The 13,506-nt window shown below is 42.9% G+C and overlaps 1 protein-coding gene across 3 annotated transcripts in view; it reads left to right on the plus strand.

The window, feature by feature from the left end:
- Positions 1 to 13,506, plus strand: part of pcm (5'-3' exoribonuclease pacman) — a 108,587-nt gene that overhangs the window by 24,939 nt on the left and 70,142 nt on the right. For all 3 annotated transcript variants that reach the window (XM_055076414.2, XM_055076417.2, XM_050188808.3), the window contains exons 12-15: positions 4,062 to 4,200; positions 4,286 to 4,375; positions 6,801 to 6,957; positions 11,210 to 11,329. In XM_055076414.2, the coding sequence (XP_054932389.1) occupies positions 4,062 to 4,200; positions 4,286 to 4,375; positions 6,801 to 6,957; positions 11,210 to 11,329 (506 nt within the window). The remainder of the gene's footprint in view (positions 1 to 4,061; positions 4,201 to 4,285; positions 4,376 to 6,800; positions 6,958 to 11,209; positions 11,330 to 13,506) is intronic.

The following is a 13,506-nucleotide window of genomic DNA, read 5'->3' on the forward strand; positions in this document are numbered from 1 at the left end:
CACGCATCGAAGAAAATGGTGGAATGTCCAGAATAGCGCCCCTAAAGTGAAGCCGGAAGTTGGCGTTGCTCATGGCAGTGCTCCGCCTATCGGGCCAGCTCTCCTCTCTTGTTTACATTTCTCGCGAAACCACGCCGCGCCGCGCGCAACCGGGCTGCTCGGACGCACGTGCTCCGCAGCAATACTAAACAATCGTTAGCATGATTACGCCAAAGAGGGCAAAATTTCCCGCGGATATTTCTTCGTCCGTTGCCATTGCCGTGGCGCGATGACGATGAGGAGCACGAGCCGCATGATGCCGGGAGTTGCCAAATCCTAGCTTTGGAGAAGCCGTAGTGGCTCTGGACCTCCTCCGCAGGTACGTCGCATCTCACAACGACACTGGCAGCAATGCGGCCTTCCAGTCTTTTGAGAAACGGGTGGTGATTTCTAGCGAGCGAAAGAAACGGCAAGCCACCATTCTGGACTTCTTTAAGTCCTAAGCACACTCTGTGGAAATAAATTGTCTATAGTTGAAGCTGCACTTTTTTCACTCATTTTCGCAGCTTTCCTCACTGTTGCGTTTTCCTGGCTGTTACGTTTTTTCCCCCGGTCCGGTGAAAAACGTATGGATGGGGTTCCACTGTATATCGAACAGCATGGTGACCGCGAAACAGTTCGATATAGAATTCGATATATAAGATCACGTAAAAAAACACATAAAGGACTTGTACAAATCAATCAATGAAGCACTCGTGGTGCAGTAAATACCCACTTGAAGCTTCACACAAAATATTTATTTGTTTGGCTGAAAGTACTGCTGCAGTGTAGCCTGCTTCTTATTGGCAGCTGCTTGCTTAACCACAGGGTCCTCAACATAGTCTAAACTATCCACAAGCGATAGGCCGGTGCCTTCTATTGCACCGCAGTAGCGGCGTAGAAGGGCCGAAGCAGCTGCAGCCTCAGTTGAAGTTGGGAGTGGAGCAAAATCGGTGCTTGGCGGAATCAACCTCAGCAGCGTCTTCGTTTGGCCGCTACTTCCACTGCGTTGTCCACATCCGTCAATCGAAGCATTTTGAAACACTGTCAATTACATCGTATTGAGTTGCGTCTGCCGTGACGTTAGTGAGTAAACCCAGTGAACTCGCGCTGCCGCGCGCGCATCTGTGGAAGCAAACTGCCATTCCTCACGAGGCGCAGCAGGTGCAGAGCGCGGCATCAAGGAGAAGTCAGTGCAGCACATGCAATGTGTCGTTGATGTTGTCAAACCAGACCAGCCGCCGCTTGCGTATGCCACTATTCAAATGGCACGCTCGGCGTAATGTGGGCAGCTATAGTGCGCAGCAGTCAGGAACACCCATCGCGCCATCACTATCTTCGAGGGTGTTGCGGGAAAGCTCGCCACCTGTCGACAGAGCACACGTAATCTGGGGTGGCAGAGTTAGATATATCCTTTTTATGTCCAACCCCGTTCTAAATAAAAAATTATAAATGCATGCGATTTTCCAGGTAATATAGAAAGTGGTCGATATACGCAATAATTCGATATATCCACATTCTATATATTGAGGTTGGACTGTATATCGCCACCATTGAAAATAACTTTAAACATTTCTTCAAAAAGTCTAGTGCATTTATCACACTTCCAGCTAGTACTAGCTTCTTTTATATTATACGTCCCTTAACTACAATTGATAGCTTCAATATCTCGGCCGGTTCATTTATAGATTGTGGTTCCAGGCAATTTCCTGCTTTGCATACTCCTCCTGCAAGCGTCACTGGTTACTGCTATTGTTGTTTTCTCTCATAATGCAGCGGGCACCAGGCTATCTTTGTCGTAATTACTGCTTGAATTTGCATTTTCTAACCTATTCATTACTGATAATGCTGCTAAGAAAGAGTATAGTCTGCACAAACATTACATTTTGCCATCAATTGTGTTCTCTCGCGGCGGAACAAATCTCTTCTCTTCTCCAAGAAGCAACCCACTATACTGCATGCTGTGGTATTATATACGATACAGCAACTAATGGTTGCCTCACAGAGCTACCCTAATGTATTTCTCATTAAAAATATTACAGTCTGCTAATAAACAGCTAACAGTCTGGTATTTTTTGTTCCCATGTGAAGAATATAAATCATGAAAATAACCTTTTTCTTAAACAACTTTTTGCTTGCTGTGACATGCTGCCACTATCCATTTTATAACAGAAGAAACTCAAAAGCTTTTTTTTTAGTGCTGCTGACACTATGTACAGTTAAACCTGACTATAATGAAGTAGGTAAAATCGGCAATTTGCTTCGTTATAATGAAATTTCGTTGTATTGGAATTCCACCTTTTATGCGAATAAGCAGTTGCCGAGGCCACAAAATTCTCCGAATTATCAGGCTATCAAAAAAAGCAAATTTGGATAAGAAAACAATTCGTTTTGTTTAATTTTGGAGTCAGTGACGAATGATGTGGTTTCGTGCCATGTCGACTATATCTTCACATAGGCGATAGGAATTAAGCGCAGCCAGCCACTCTTTCGTATGCTCTCTGCCCCCGCGCCTGATTGCATCGCCCGCACTGGGATGAAAAACACCAGTAGCGGGGAGTGAATGCTTAGTCGGTCTCTTGCACCAACGGGCCACTGAAACTCAAGATTATGCAACCTTCAATACTATACGCGTGGGAAGACAGCTGACATGATGCCAAGCTGTCTTGGCATGTCCACTGATTGCACTTGTGACAGATTAACTCTAAAGCAGAGTGTGCAGCTGCGTATGCGCTCAGCCGTGCCTACAGCCATGCGCAGCTACGTCCGAGACAGTCGCCAGGAACCGCAACATGCGCCAGCTTAACACTTCCTTGCCCCGCTCCTCGTGCGCACTTGATCGCACTATAGCTCGCTCGCTCGCTCTCCCTCTTTTCCTTTGCTTGGGTGGGGAGGTGGCACTCGTGTGTGAAGCCACCATCTTTCTTTTTCACCCTGGCACACTTTCACTCTCACCTAAAGCACAAAGTGCACGGGGCGCGATAGGATGTGATCACACTTTGACTTTATACGGAACATTATGCAGCCTTACTTCGATGGTTGCTCTTGTCACGCTATTTGAGAGGTGTGTTTGCAAGCAGACGCTTGTAATTCAATCATTTGATCATCTGTGTCTGCGGAAGTTTCCATTTATTGTCTCGGCATTTCTTTGCTGTGGAAGCAAAATTTTGTTTATGAAATCTCATACACACTTCGTTATATTGAGGTTCTAATTACATGGACAAGAGATTATGAAAAGTTAAATACTTTGTTATATCGAGAATTTCGTTATATTGAAGTTTCGTACCTCGAGGTTTGAATTTATTCATTTACTAGAGTGGACATAGGTTCCAGGGAAATATGTAGAATATTCTTTTTGATCATGTTCTGCTAGAAGTATGTGTATCATATATGGTACTCCATGTGATAAGGGGTTAATTTATAACTTTTGGTGTAACCGCATTGAGTTGCCGAAAAGGAATAAAGTGAAGGAAAATATTTGGGACTCGGGTCAACAAAGACATAGAGCGAGACTTTAAATTTTTGTCTTCGAAGGTCATTTTTTTCTTGAATATTTGTATTCTGTCATAGCGCTCACTAGTCATTGTCATTATTGTAATAACTATATGTGTTATGCCATTTATAGCAACAGATCTTTAGTCCTGCTTACGACCATGTAACACCTACAATTAGCACTCTACTTTCCACTTCATTGAGAGGTCATTTACAGCGCATCATCACATGTCATGGCACTCTTTGGACGTATCTGGCCCTTGCACCATAAAAGACCAAACATCGTCATCATTGGATATTTGTATTCAATTCAATTAGTAAATTTCACTATTTGAACACCCCTAGTTTGCAACTTATGCAACAGAGATCTCAAACAACCTCTGTGTCCATATCACCATTTGTGATGTATCTTAATAGAGAGGTTAATTGCTAAAGATTCCTGTTAATTGTGCTTTGTGAACTATCTTTCTGAACTTGCATGGCATGGCCACACACATTTTCCTACACGTTAAATGTTGGTGTCTGACATTTCTTGGCTTGCTGTTTGTCAGGCCTGCTGGAGAAGTTCAGCCACCTGGACATTCCCGACTATGACAGTGATGATGAACAGGAGGGTCTCGTCGAGATGGAATTTCGGCAGCACAAGCGGGACTATTATGTCAACAAGTTGGACTACAAGGATGTCAACAAGTGAGCTCTTATTTCTCCTTATCTAGAATGGCTGTGGTGTTCTCACTGTGTATTAACCTCAAGAGGGCTTGTTACATTGTTTCAGGGAAGTTATGCAAGAACAAGCACATGGCTACGTCCGGGCTGTTCAGTGGAACCTGCACTATTACTACAATGGCGTACAGTCTTGGAACTGGTAAGAAGTTCTTTGTGTAAAACGTGAAAGGGAACTGCTGGCATGTGAACTGGAAACTGAGCTCGAAAATATTCGTTCACATGTAATTGGGTTCTTCTTGCGAGAAACGTGGGCTGCAATAACATAATGTTATCATGATCAGTCTGCTGTATGTCCACTGCAGGATAAAGGCCTCTCCCAGCGATTTCCCTTTACCCCTGTCTAGCGCCAGCTGACTCTATCCTATACCTGCATATTTATAATTTCATTGCGCCACCTAGTTTTCTGCCATCCTCTAGTGTACTTTCCTTCCCTTGGTATCCATTCTGTAAATTTGATAGACCAACGGTATCTGTTCTAAGCATTACAAGGCCTGCCCAACTCCATTCCTTACACTGTATTTCAACTAAAATATTGGCTACCTTTTGTTTTCAGTCCAATCCACACTGCTGCCTTTCCATCTTTTAATATTGTGCTTCTTTTTTCGTAGCTGCTTGCGTGGCCCTCGTATAAGTCGACACTGAGTTAGGTCAAGCCCTTCCCCCTCACCTCGGAAATGGGGAAAAATTTTGAAATGCAAGTTGTGACACATTAATTTATTTGCCATATTGAAGACTCGGCTCTTGTTATTTGCCATGGAAATCGTAGGCTTCTCAAAAGCTGTGGCATTGCTTTTAAATGGAGTCTACTTCTCATGGACCACGTCTTGTTGTAGCTCACACTGAGCGTTGTTTGCTGACAGTGCCACAGTGACTGAGGTGCAGTGCTTCACATGGCCACTCGGTGTTTTCCAAAATGTTGAAGCATCTCTTCAGTGCGAGAACGAAGTCGTTTTCTGCTTCAAAGAATATTGCATTTCATTTAATGACGTCGAACGGGGGTAAGATCTACTTATACACAGAACAACATACTGTTATCAAAAGAAACCTGCCGTAATGGCCTAATGGCTATGCTGTTCTGCTGAACACGAGGTCGTGGGTTCGATTTCCAGCTGCCATGGTTGCATTTTGATGGCGCAGAATGCAAAAATGCCCACTCATACTCGTTAGCGGCACGTTAAACTATTTCAAGTGGTTACCCTTTTTTCTGTAGCCCTCCACTATGGCATCTCACATAACCCCAGTGTTCCTTTAGGATTTTAAACCCTGTGAAATTACTAAATAGTTGTTAACTTGTTATAATAAATTCTTCCATATGCATCAGTCACATCTTAAAAACTTTGGTAACCTTAACAGGTTGAAATCCTTTGTTTTTTGTAAGGCAGCGCATTTCTATCAAGCTGAAAACATTATGTTTATTGTAGCAGGTCTAGAGAGATTTATTGTGCTTTACAGATTTCTTGATTACTTGATTGATGACATGGATGTGATCCATTGTAGACGATCCCTTGCTGAAGCCAGTCTGTTCTCTTGGTTGACGGAAGTGTTGCCCTTATTCTGTTGGAAATTGGTGAATACTTTATTAAAGGGGCACTAAAGGCACATATTAAGTCAAGCTAAAGTAATAGATTAGTGCTCAAGAATCTCTAAGGTGTCAATATTATTGTGAACAGAGGCTTAGTAATTATAAAATTGAGGTAAATGCAGGACACGATTAGGCTCCCCCTGAATATTCAAGTACTTGCCCGATGACGAAGGCACTCCTCATTTAAATTGTAGCACCTAATACTCTGTCTCTAGTGCTCAACCACTAGTTATGAAAGCACCATTGTATTGCATTATAAGATGAATAAAAATGCTGTTTGTCCAGTTTTATTTCATTTTTAGAAAAAAGAACTCGTTGACATTACCCTTGACACGATGCGGGCGGTCAAAAAGTTTTGTTTTCGCTCAGCTCTGTACCACCTGCGCTTTCATATTTCAGTATTTTCATTATCGTGTAGGGCTTCGTTGGTTTTACTGGCTCGCGAAACTTGCACAAACTGCAAGTAGCAGAGAATTTCACTTCCATGGGATGTCGCAGGAGTGACTGAACCATCCACACTGCTTGACCAAAAGCAGCTGCAGCTGTGAATCCACTGCTTTGTCTTAGCTCGGTTTCTCCATGGCCGCATGTTTCTGTGGCCATGGAGAAAGTACAGTACAGTTTTGTGCAAAAAATTGTACTGCCGTTTGTCCGGCACCATTTTACTCACCGACGGAAACAAACGGTGGCGATGGCGTATGCAATGTCGCCACTCCCCCGGTTGGGTGGCAGGAGACTTGAATTGCTATCAAGGTATGCAGACCCTTCAGATGCGATTTCCTCGTAAACTAAGTCTTTTCTTGGCACAAAACAAGTGTTGTGAAGTTTCTGGAATGATATTCAAATGGTCCACATCGACTTAGTATTTGCTCTTAGTGTCAGTGGCCCTTTAAGGGTTGTCACGATTATTGCATTGTTAATCACAGGGCAATGCTTACAGAAAGATCAGTCAGACAAATTGGCCTCCATGCGCTTTTCGCAGGTACTACCCACACCACTACTCTCCTTACATCTCGGACATCAAGGATTTTCAAAACTTGGACATGTCATTTGACCTGGGCAAGCCTTTCTTGCCCTTCCAACAGCTCATGGCCATTCTGCCATCTGCCAGCAAGAAGCTCGTCCCTGGTGCATATCAGGTAAGCAACTATTGAACGTGAGCAGTCCTACCAGTCTTTTCAAATGTGCTTGGCCATAAATGTTCTCAAGTGCGCTAAAAAAAGGTGTCTGTAGTCCCAGAAGATGTCTCGTTCTGCATCTTTACTGTCAGATTTTCTAAGAAAACTTGTCTTGTTTTGCACTTTGTTGAAGGACACATGTATTCTGGTGTCTTCATGTGTAAGAAACATGTTTCTTGCCGTTGCAAATTGTGAATGCATTAATTACCTGTATGCAATCTATACCACCGACTTCCATTTATTCGACCCTGACGAGGCCAGCCATTATCCCTCAGGTTGCCATTATCCCTCAAGAGAAAAGTTTATAACAGCTGTGTCTTACCAGTACTCACATACGAGGCAGAAACCTGGAGGCTTACGAAAAGGGTTCTACTTAAATTGAGGACGACGCAACGGGCTATGGAAAGAAGAATGATAGGTGTAACATTAAGGGATAAGAAAAGAGCAGATTGGGTGAGGGAACAAACGCGCGTTAATGACATCTTAGTTGAAATCAAGAAAAAGAAATGGGCATGGGCAGGACATGTAATGAGGAGGGAAGATAACCGATGGTCATTAAGGGTTACGGACTGGATTCCGAGGGAAGGGAAGCGTAGCAGGGGGCGACAGAAAGTTAGGTGGGCAGATGAGATTAGGAAGTTTGGAGGGTCAACATGGCCACAATTAGCACGTGACTGGGGCAGTTGGAGAAGTATGGGAGAGGCCTTTGCCCTGCAGTGGGCGTAACCAGGCTGATGATGATGATGATGATGATGATGATGATGATGATGATGATGACGAGGCCAGCGAAATTGACTGAAATATCCGATGGGTTGAATTAAACAAGATGCAGAAACAACGTTGGAACAAACTTCTGATTAATTTGGTAGTATTTGCCCGATTCCAGCATGCCTCTCAGTCAAACCTGTGGCCACTTGCTATGTGCCCAAAGTAGAAAACTAGCGTAGAGATTTCATTTGATTTATTGATTTCCATTTACACACACACATGTACAGAGGAGTGGTAAATGGAGGTGGATGAGGGAAAAAAGCCACACAGATGCGGCTTGAGGTAACCTCACCCCCTTAGGTACAATATGGCTGCATGGGGTAACACATCAAGCGCCATATAAATTACATTTATATAGTGGCCATAAAACATTGCAGTTATACAATATATGAAAGAACAGTGAAATATTTCCACAATAACAATGCAAAACACACTGCGGCATTGAAATAAATAAATGATATACACTTGGTAACATAGACAAAGAAAGAGGAACATAACATACATTATTAATCATTAACAAACGCGCTCTAAAGAGGTGAAAGCAATAGAGTTTTAAATTCTGACAGTGATAAATCCTGTAAATTGAAGCCTGCTCTGTCATATAAATTCAGTAATCTTGGAAGGTTGTTGCACAACATTTGACGGACAAATTCACGGATAGATTTGCAAGTTCTACAAGTAAAGTATTGTTACGTTTGGTATTAAAGTAATACTCGCATAATAGTCTGCAGTTATAGATGTTATGGGCTGTCGCAATGTTGTATTTCTTGAACACGTTTTCAGTATGGGCGGCAAACGGTACATTAGCGATGACACGTATTATTTTCTTCTGCATACGAAATAATTTACTCAAGTTACAATCAGTTGTGGTGCCCCATACAAGATGCCCATAATGTATGTGAGACACGAATAAGGCATTATAAATTAATAATTTTACAAAGACGGGTAAAGTATACCTGTAGCGATTTAAAACACCTGTTATGCGGCGAAGTTTTTGTAATACAAAGCTTACATGGTCGTCCCATTGCATGGTACCCGTGAAGTGTACCCCTAACACCTTTGCAGAAAGAGTGAGTTCTATATTTGTGTATCTATACGCTAATGTTAGATCTGGAGGAAGAAGACTCATGCCTTTGGTATGAAAAATGATGGCCTTTGTTTTCGCCGTATTTACTTTTAGACAGTTTTCAGTGGACCAATAGGATAGGCTGCACAAGAAGTCATTTGCCATAGTAATTAAATGGTGCAAGAACCGGATGAGATGACAACACTCGTGTCATCTGCGGTAAATTATAAATTTCGCCTTTTCGTAGATTGAAGTAATATCGTTAGCATATAAGTTAAATAGCAACGGGCCCAAAATGCTACCCTGTGGGACGCCACAGAATATTTCTTTGGTTACCGATGTATTGTGGCCTACAGAAACAAACTGGCGTCTGTTATTAAGATAAGATTTTAATAATTGAAGTGGAATGCCTCTAATCCCATATTTCTCTAGTTTGTAGAATAAAATGTTGTAAATAATATGATCAAAACGCCTGTGTAAAGTCGACAAATATGCCTATTGTTAATAGCTTACGTTCGAAGTTCTGTAATATAAATTCTTTTTGATCGAGAAGAGCTAATTCAGTCGACCTGTTTTTACGGAAACCATATTGAGCATTTGAAATTATCTTGTACTTTTCACAGAACGAAGACAACTGACTTAGAATAATTTTTTCAAGACCTTTTGAAAAAACAGAGAGGATCGAGATCGGGCGATAATTTTTTATATCTAATTTATTACCCTTTTTAAATAATACTACTACCTTAGCAACCTTCATATTTTCTGGAAATACGCCTGTGGAAATGCACAAATTATAAATATGTGTCAAAATAGGGGCTATATCATATATAACAAATTTTATAGGTTGAATCTGAAGACCATCGGCATCGCAGCTGCGAGATGTCTTGAGTCTTAGGTATACAGAACATATAGCCAAAGGCATGAGTGGCTGAAAAAATATTGTGTTTGCGTTTGGAGTAATGTGCACATAGTGGGGCATGGGATGATTGAGGTCAACGTCTCTGTGTACAAAATCATTGAAGGCGTTTGCCAAATCCTCCTTTACCAACAATCTACCGTTTAAACTAATTTGTTCAATTGGATCACTCCTCTGATTTCTATTCATAAGAGCATTTAGTCTATTTCATAGTTTCTTTGAGTCATTCATACAAGACGAAAACATCTGCAGAAAATAAGCATCCCGTGCTTTCCGTAGCTCTTTGCTTAATTTGTTACGAAACATTTTAAATGTTTCTAAATCCAGAGGCTCTCGAGTTTTGATGAATTTAGCATATAGTTTGTCACGCTTCTTCATTTTTTTACAAAGAGCATTCGTTAACCACGGCTTTCTGAGGCATTTTTTTCTCCTGTTAACTTTGTAAACAAAATGCTTTTTATATACGGTAACAAACCTGCTAAGAAAAATATTGTACGCTGATTCAGCATCATGTTCCTGTAAAACGTCATCCCAGTTAATTTGCTTCAGCTCTGTTTGAAAAGATGTTAGGGTATCCTCGGTTACTTTCTGGAAGGTTCCGCCTGTGTCTCTGCGAGGTGCTAGCTATTCTAGTTTTGACATAACATTAAAGCCCCTTAAAAAAAAGGTAGAAATTTAGGCGCACCTGATTTTTTAGCAAGAAGAATGGGTGGGGGTCTAATATGTGTTGCACCACGGTGGCAGGTTTCCTAAAGTCAGCTTCGCATAGAAACATTGTTAAGGTAGTCTTGGTTTCGTAGCAGACAATTTTCGGCCCAATTTTCTTGAAAAAACAAAAACGCTCATGTTATAATCTTATAAATACCGTAATAATGCATTGGGAGCTGTGATTACTGCTTGAAAATTTTTCTAGGGCAAGCTGGAAATAGGCATTAGATAAGAGATTACATGTGTTCAATGCCTTCTTTGTCCCCTAAGCACTGCCGAGGCAGACGCTACCGCTAAAAGGGTCATTATTGGGGTCACCATAGGGGCCAGGCACTTGCATGCTGACTCATCAAGGAATTATCCGGCGAAGGTCAAATTTAGGATTGAAATAACGCCCTGTCCTGTTCTCTTCTCTTGTGTGTGTGTGTGTTTATTTGGCATCTTTATATTTTATAATGAACAGCTACCAACTAGCCCAACAAGAAGTGTTTTTATGAAATAATGAAAGTTTGGGCTCCATGGGCGACAGCCAGGACCTTCCTTCAGGATCGAATTAACAAAAAAAATTGAATTAACCGGAGTCAAATTAATGTAAGTGCACTGTATTATGTAGGCTAGACTGTGTAAATTTTTTGCTGTAGACCTGTGGTTCCAGAAAAAGCATCTGTGAAGTCAAACTTGTAGTCGGGCCAAATTGTGTGAAGAAAATAATTTCAAAAGGTGCTTATATTGCGTTCATGTTCTCTTGTTTCCAGGATCTCATGGAGAATGAGTCATCTCCAATCTTGGATTACTACCCAAAGGAATTCAACACAGACTTGAACGGGAAGCAGCATGATTGGGAAGCTGTTGTGCTCATACCTTTCATAGAAGAGGTATGGTTCCTTACTGTTACGATAACAGCTTGAGTTAGACGTTTTTATAAAATAGTTGCATGCAAATCGAAAACTTTAGCTTTTGGTAATCCTTCTTTTTAACGCAACACTACCCCTTCCTTTTGGGTTATTTATCTGCAAATGTAAAATGTTCAGAAGGACTAAAATAATTTATTCAATCGCAGTTTTTCTTAGTGGCCCTCTCTAAGCACATTAGCATCCTGTTAAGAAAAGGCACATCCTTCCATATGTACAATTGTCGTCATATACTGTCAACAACCAATCACTGTGTAGCATGTGGGCAAAGTATCGTCCTTGCTTTCCTCATTGGTCCCGCTTTCACTTGTGCTTGGTACGATGTCAGCAATGTAGTCTTCATTTTCGTGCTCTCCCATGGTCGCATGTGACACCATGATGCGCACTCACAAACTCGTCGGCCGTTGATCTGCCAATGGCTTCCGTAAATTCTGACAGCTCACTCCAAACTTTGGCAACGTCTGCAATGGCATCATCGCACTCATCAGAATTTTCAGAGTCGTCATTGGGCACGCGGAACCCAGCACGTCTGAAGCAGTTTCAGGTGAATCACTTGTACATGGCCACCTTGATGTCTATACACGGCCGTGCATATGCGTTGGGCACCATGGGCACTGGGTAGCATGTCCGCTTTAGCCCTAATGTCCCCCTTATTCTTCAAGATCATGCTGAGGGTGCTCCTTGGAATCTTGTATGCCGCAGCAACATCCGACTCTCACCGCATTCGACTGGATTTATGATTTCGAGCTTCACGGCGAAAGGCAAATTCTGCTGCTTTGCGCTAGCCATCACGGCAGCACTGCAGGAGAAGGTACACAAGGCGCAAACACAATGAACGAGAAAAGCAGCGAGACAACTCGCACTTGCACGACAAGAGCACAAGAGCCTCTGATTGGCTGTCTAAGCAAGTGCTGTGGGCGTGCAGGGAACATTTGTTTCAGATGGCTGTCGACGGTTCACCTGACGCGGCACAGTCACGGCAGGCAGAGCGGGTAGGTGGAGCCGCGCCGCCAGGCTAAACCACTTATAGGATGTGTCTCCGTGTTACCCCGTCGCGGCAAGGGAAAGCTGACTTATGGGGGCACTTTTGCACTGCTTGACATTTGATATAAGGAATCGCTGCTTTGTTCAATGTAAACGTAATTTTTGCCACATATACTCATTTTAACTGTACCATGTTCAGAAATTGTACTACATACAGGATAATTTGATGTAAATGGGTTCGATGTCGATTTCGACTGTAGTTCTTAAGGCCTGCCAGTACACTAAGCATATACACGTGGGCCTTACTATAACAAGACAGGATATTACGAAATAATGGATATAACAAAGTAAAGGCAGTTACACTTGAAATCCCCTTAGAGATTCATGTACAGTCGCCGACCGATTTTCCGGACTCCAAAAATTCGGTCATGCCCGATTATTCGGTCAGCTTCGGGGCACCGCCGTTCTCCCCATAGACCATAATGTATAACAACTGCCGAAAGTTTGGACACCTTGCAACCTCTCGTCTGATTTTTCGGACACTCCTTGAGCCAACTCGATCGAGGGCATCATGCACAGACTCTGACCAGCACATAGTTCGACTTGCTGAGCGCCATTTTCGTTTTGAACGGAGCCTCCTTGCTGCCCCACGAAGTGGCGCTACTGGAAATCCCCGCTCATCATCATCGTTTCTGCCTGGTTCGATAGAGTGGCCGTACAGCAGTTCCGGTGTCAGCTTAGTAAGCCATGTCAAGACAATCCAGCAGCTGATTTGTTTCTTTCGCGCGCGACGCTGTGAGCAGGATACGTTTTTCGTTTGTACGACTGGTGTCGGCACGGTGGTGTTTGCTTTGTGTGCTGTGTCGAGGTTTCGGTGATCCAATGCGGCGTACGAAAACATCGCGTCAACTGTCTAATGGCGCCGACAGTGCCCGCGCAGACTGCGCTGGGGAATGCCGGCAAGCGGGTGCCGGTAGGCCTAAGATGTGCTGCCTACTGACGCGGAAAATGTTCTGCCGAGACCTGCGCAGTGGTTGCATTGCGATTCCGGACATCGTCTCATTTGACAGTTTCACAGGTGCTGACGACGGCGAGATCATTCGTCAGGTTTCTGCTGCACCGCCGGACGATGACTCCGAGTCGGAAGATGACGCACC

This window comes from Dermacentor andersoni, chromosome 3 (assembly GCF_023375885.2).
Source record: "Dermacentor andersoni chromosome 3, qqDerAnde1_hic_scaffold, whole genome shotgun sequence".
NCBI classification, from domain to species: Eukaryota; Metazoa; Arthropoda; class Arachnida; order Ixodida; family Ixodidae; genus Dermacentor; species Dermacentor andersoni.